At 47.8% G+C, this 5881-nt stretch overlaps 1 protein-coding gene across 3 annotated transcripts; it reads left to right on the forward strand.

The window, feature by feature from the left end:
• Window positions 1-2083: 2083 nt before the first annotated feature.
• LOC123115961 (GDSL esterase/lipase At1g71250) lies at window positions 2084-5275 on the forward strand. Of its 3 annotated transcripts, none has more exons than XM_044536988.1 (4): window positions 2084-2359; window positions 2442-3071; window positions 4597-4668; window positions 4813-5275. In XM_044536988.1, the coding sequence occupies exons 1-4, from the start codon at window positions 2143-2145 to the stop codon at window positions 5079-5081; spliced, it is 1188 nt and encodes a 395-aa protein (XP_044392923.1). In that variant the 5' UTR covers window positions 2084-2142; the 3' UTR covers window positions 5082-5275. The 3 variants fall into 3 exon arrangements, with proteins under 3 accessions (XP_044392923.1, XP_044392925.1, XP_044392924.1); XM_044536990.1 differs by lacking the exon at window positions 4597-4668 and adding an exon at window positions 3167-3231 and having other exon boundaries at window positions 4813-5024; XM_044536989.1 differs by lacking the exon at window positions 4597-4668.
• Window positions 5276-5881: the final 606 nt, after the last annotated feature.

The following is a 5881-nucleotide window of genomic DNA, read 5'->3' on the forward strand; positions in this document are numbered from 1 at the left end:
TCCGAACACCCCCTAATCCAGGACTCCCTCAGGCCCCCTCGGGGCGCGTTGTCTGAGCTTGTGGGTCCCACATGCCTTAGTTTGACTACCTCCAAGTCCATAAGTACTGTTTTCCCGAGAGAAAAAATCAGAGAGAAAGAATTATCGCGTTTTACGATACAAAGTCGCCACCACCTCCTGTTCATCATCGGAAGGGTGGATCTGGAGTCCGTTCAAGGCTCCCAAGAGGAGGATTTTTCACTGTCGTCGTCTACAACCCTCCTTCGTCAACAAACTCATGATGCTCACCACTGGGAGTGAGTAATTTTATCATAGGCATATTGGAGGTAGATGGAGATCGATGAGATTTTTCATGTAATCGAGTCAATTTGTTAGGGCTTGATCCCTATTATCCACTGTGTTATGAGATTAATGTTGCTATGCTTAATACTTGTCATTAGGGGCCGAGTGTCATGATTTCAGATCTAAACCTAGTACATTTTCAAGAATATATTTGAGGTCTTGATCCTATCTGCAAGCTATATGCACCTGTTATTGTTCCGAACCATAGATCCCAAGGTGACAATAATTGGGATACTCTTCGGGGATGACTGTAATTTGAGGAGTTCATGCATTTATTGTTTGTTAATGCTTTGTTTTGGTTCTCTATTGAAAGGAGCGTCTCAATTACCCTTAGATTTCTATTAGGACTCGGCTGCCATGGGAGGGTAGGACAAAAGATGTCATGCAAGTTTTTATTGTAAACACGTATAACTATATACAGAATACATGCCTACATATGATTGATGAATTGGAGATATTGTGTATCGCTCTAGGTTGTGACTGTTACATGATGAATGTCATCCAAATATCCATCGCTACTCCATGCCTACGCTTTTCATGATATTGTCTTTGCTCGAATCACTATTACTGCTGCTATTCCAATTGCTACAAAACTGTTACCACTGCTATCAAAAGTACCATATTACTGTGCTATTAATATTTTTCTACAAGGAAATAACTGTGGTTGAACTGACAACTCAACTGGCAAGGCTTATAAATATTCTTTACCTTTCCTTGTGGCGAGTCAATAAATTTGGTTGAAATACTCTTGAAAACTGTTGCAATTTTCTATACTTGTGGGTCATCAGTAGCTCATGGACTTGATACAGTGAGTTATATCCCGTGTCCCATGGATGCTAATATGATATCACATAATTTGACTAGGCCGGTTTATGATTTTAAAATTGTACTAGTAAATTGGGAGGGTGTCCCGTTGAGTTTTATTATCCCAGACATTGTTTTTGATGTAACCATCATTTGATGTTGATAAAGTGCGCCCAAGGGCACTCCCAAAAAACAAAATCTCGGCCACAAGAGGAGGATTACACCCAATAAATCATAGTTATGGAATTAAATCCCAAATTTCCCCGTGCTATTCGCGTTTGAAATCCTAGCAAAAGGGGATGCAATTTAGAACTTCCGGAGACACAGTGGCTCTTCCCCGATCTCGCTCCCAGGCTCCCTCCTCCTTCTGCCTGACGATGAGACCTTCCAGGGGCGCGAGAGATCTGCTCACTTGCACAACGCACATACAACAAGTTGCTAGATGGGCGTTCGAGCAAATATTAGAAGAGACGAATATCCAATGATACCACACCTTAAATGCTCCTATGATACCATTTCAAAAAAATCAAATTCAAATGTTTAAAAAAATTCTTTAAAAAATCATGATGATCACAAGGAATGTATCTACAACCCCTAAAAAATTTTGTTTCTAATTTGAAATGCACATTGAGAATAAAAAAACAAATCCAGATGTGAATGGTGCAAATTTTGCTTTTGTCTTTTTGTGACACTAGTCATGCTAGATTTGTCTTTTTTGTTTCTCAATTTGTATTTCAAATTGGATATGATTTTTAGGGGTTGTAGTCACATACGTTGTTTATACATTCACAAAAGAAATTCAGAATTTTTTGAAATGTTCAAAATTGATTTTTCCAATATAATGGGAATATGTTTCAAAATTTTCAAATACCTTTTCTTAGACACCAAAATTTCAAATACCTGATACACAAGTAGTGAATTCAGGAGCTCAGCCCGGACCTTCCCGCGAAGGCGCGAAGCCAAGCCTACTTGTGTTGGCGCCGCAACGCGAGAGGCATGGCTCTCCTCCTCCTCCTCCACCTCTTCCTCTTCCTCCGCCTCGTTACCTCCGCCGCCGCCGACTCGTTTCCGGCCACTGCGATCTTCGTCCTCGGTGACTCCACTGCAAGCTGTGCCGCCACCACGCTGTCCCTCAACCTCACACCCCCGTCCTCTTTCTCTAGCCCCTGCCTCTTCCACTCCGGCCGCCGCCGCCTCCTCCCCGACATCCTTGGTAAGCACCTTGAACGCCCCCGTTCCACTAAACCCCTCGAGCTCTGCTCCTAATTCGCGCACCATTGCGTCCGTGCATGCAGCCGCCAAAATGGAGCTCTCGCCACCGCCGCTCATCTCCACGCTCAACGGCTCAGCGGCCGCGGCCGCGATGGGCGTCAACTTCGGCGGCGAGGAGGGCGAGAGCGGCGGAGCCGGCGTGTTCCGCATGGGCGCCGTCGGGCAGCAGCTGCGGCTGGCCGCCGAGACGCTGCAGCTGCTGCGCCTCGAGGCCGCCACGCCGGGCGAGGCGTCCGCGGCCGTGGCCGGCGCCGTCTTCGTGGTGTCCTTCGGCGCCGACGCGTACGCGCGGCTGCTCGCGCGCGGGTCCGAGGCGGACGCGTCGGCGCCCAAGCACGGCCGCCGCGGCTTCGCCCGCCTCCTGGCCGGCCGCGTGGCGCGCGCGGTGCAGGAGCTGTACGAGGCGGACGTGAGGAGGGTGGCGGTGCTGGGGGTGCCGCCGCTGGGGTGCGCGCCGCGGGTGATGTGGGACGGGCTGCACCTCGTGGACGGCCGCGGGTGCGTGGAGGAGGCCAACGAGCTCGTCCAGGGGTACAACGCCAGGGTGGAGGCGCAGCTGGACGCGCTCCGACCGGAGCTGCCCGGCGCCGACATCGTCTTCTGCGACGTCTACAAGGGGGTCATGGAGATGATCACCAATCCCGCCGCCTATGGTAACATTACTTTTACGAACCGGGATTATCTGTTCTGTGCATGATCACCAATCTGAATCGACGTTCGCCGCATTGCGCTTTTTTGTTACTGCAAGCACATTCAGGACATGAAGTCATGAACACCTGCTGCTACCGGGTGTTCAGTCAGTTCCATGTCAGGGTGAGCCATGCTGTGCTTGTTTTTCAAACTTATCTTAGCTGGGTTGATCGGTGATCGAAGCGTCTTAACCAATTAATAGTACTAATAAAATACTTGTTGCTACCTCGGTTAGTTACCTTCTTGGTCAGTTGTGTGCAAAATCAGTTCTTCTAGTTATAGTATTTCACCGATGCAAAAAAAGAAAAGTTATAGTATTTCAAAATAATAATAACGGAAACTAGTTGTCATGACAAGAAAAATAGATGGTCACATTCTTTTCTTTTCTTTTTGGCGTCAAAAGGTGCCTTGTACAATATTGAGACGACAGAATAAGCTGTGAGGTCTACGCATACAGTAATTAGCCGTCCCTATTATGGGATTCGTGATCCTTTTATATGTAGATTGACGCTCATTAAGATGCAGAAAGTCATGTTCATCGGTGCAATGATAGTTTTTTTGAAGCCACCATCAATTGCTGGCATATACTATATTATGGGGGTAGGGAGCAGTATTTACAAGGCCGCCGGCGCGATGCTGAAGGAAAAAAAACAGAGAAAAGAAAAACAACGCCCCTTGGGCCACGCTGGGTAGGGCGATCTCTCACGTGGGATCCCACGGGTGCTGCAATTATTTTGCTCCCGCCAATCTCGGTACAGTGATAGTACATAGGAGTAGGGTTGTAAACGAGTCGAGTTCGAGCGAGTTGGACTAGCTCAGCTCAAATTATACTAAAATTCGAGCGAGCTCAAACTAAGTGAAATCAAGGTCGAGCCATAGAAAGTGGCTCGTGCTCGGCTTGTATCGATCTCGAGCCGATCTCGAGCTAGTTTCGAGCTAAATAATAAGATGATTTTATGAATAATTCAAGACAATTTTTTAAACATTATGGCCAACAACAAAACATAGAAAACCAATATAGAATTTGACTTATTCTCTCTCGACTAAAGACTAGCACTTGATAAGTAGGGATCAATGAACTAGAAAGATAGAAAAATGGAGGTGCGTCTACTCTTAAACTCTGGCTGAGAATAATAGGATATTTGACACATGACTGATCACGCACAAAATTGAGGCTAAATTTCTCCTGTTTAACCAACCCTCCATGTTTCCTACTAGGTAAAATTGAGAAAAATTGTACACAACATATATGATAATAAATTATCCTACTTTCTGTAAATATACATCAAGATTATTTAATATAGTTATATGACATCGAGCTATCGAGTTAAAATCGAGCGAGCCAGTGTTGGCTCAAGATTAACTCATTTTTCTATCGAGCTACATAAAGTGTTCATACTCAGCTCATTTGTTTTCGAATCGATCTCGAGTTGAGTCAAAATACGAGTCGATCTTGAGCGGCTCATGAGCCTCGAGCTTTTCTTGCAGCCCTACATAGGAGTAGTACTCGATATCAAGCGGAGCGATCCGAATTGCAGTTAGCACGACCTAAACGACAAGGTTAGGAAGTACTACCTTAGTCCCATATTTGCTGTCGTTAAAACAGATTTATATTACTATGTCATTGCGATTTTCTGCTTGTTATTAGTTGCATATCTGATCAAATGAGAATGAAGTTTTTATGTGAATCCTTGGAGCCTGCAGGGTTTGAGGAGGCGAGGGACGCGTGCTGCGGGCTGGGCCCGTTCGGCGGCACCATCGGGTGCCTGACGAGGGAGATGGCGTGCCCCACACCGCAGGGACACGTCTGGTGGGACCTGTACAGCGTCACCGAGACTGTGAACACACTGCTCGCGGACTGGGCCTGGTCGGTGCCGCCGTCGCCGGACTCCAACACGAGCGTCTCCCGCCCCATTACCCTGCAGCAGCTTGCCGGCCAAGCTGATGCGCCGCCACCACCGGTGATGGTGTAGGTCCGACAGCGAGGGCTGGTTATTTCGGCTTGATCGTTGGAGATCGGACAATTTTCGTTTCACCCGTGCTGTTGTTCCAGTCGACGGCCGAAAATAAAGGAAATCAGAGAACACTCATGCTAGAGTAAATTGCACAGAAGTATCACAATTGGGGCATTGAAAGCAGATTGGTATCAAGATTGGTAATTTTTTCATGTCGGTACCAAGATTAGGGTGAGCCGTTGCAAAAAAGACTAAAAGTGTGTTTTATACGTATTGATAGAAAAGCTGACCGGTTGGGCCCACCCGTCAGGCGACACGCTGGCCAGTGCGCGCGTGCCCGCGCGCTGACTGGGCGCTGACTGGGACTAGGCCGGCTCCCTTTTAGGGCGCGGCTGGTGCGGTCGAGCCACACCCCGCTCACTCCCCCCCGCTCTGCTCTGCGTTCTTCTTCCTTCTCTCTGCCTCGCCGCCGGCTGCGCCCGCCCCCGCCGGCCGCCACACGACGCTGCCGCAGCCATGGTTTTTGAAGACGAGAGCAGCGACGAGAACTCAAGCCCCCCGTACATGCACTCCGAAACCTCCACCGATGGGCTCAATCAGGTCAGTTACTTCATTGGAGCTAGGGTTAGGGCTAGGTTTAGGAAAATTTGGGGATTTTTTTGTCTAGGTGGTCTTTGGTGTGAGGATTTCGTTTGATTTGCTTTGTCCTCGTCCTCTGCACATGATGCTAACTTGGATTTTGCTTGGGCAGGTGCCTTTCTCTCTTCAGGACCCGGATTACCATGGTCTTGAGCTAGATCTGATAGTGATGTGCGAGA

This window comes from Triticum aestivum, chromosome 5B (genome assembly GCF_018294505.1).
Source record: "Triticum aestivum cultivar Chinese Spring chromosome 5B, IWGSC CS RefSeq v2.1, whole genome shotgun sequence".
Taxonomy (NCBI): domain Eukaryota; kingdom Viridiplantae; phylum Streptophyta; class Magnoliopsida; order Poales; family Poaceae; genus Triticum; species Triticum aestivum.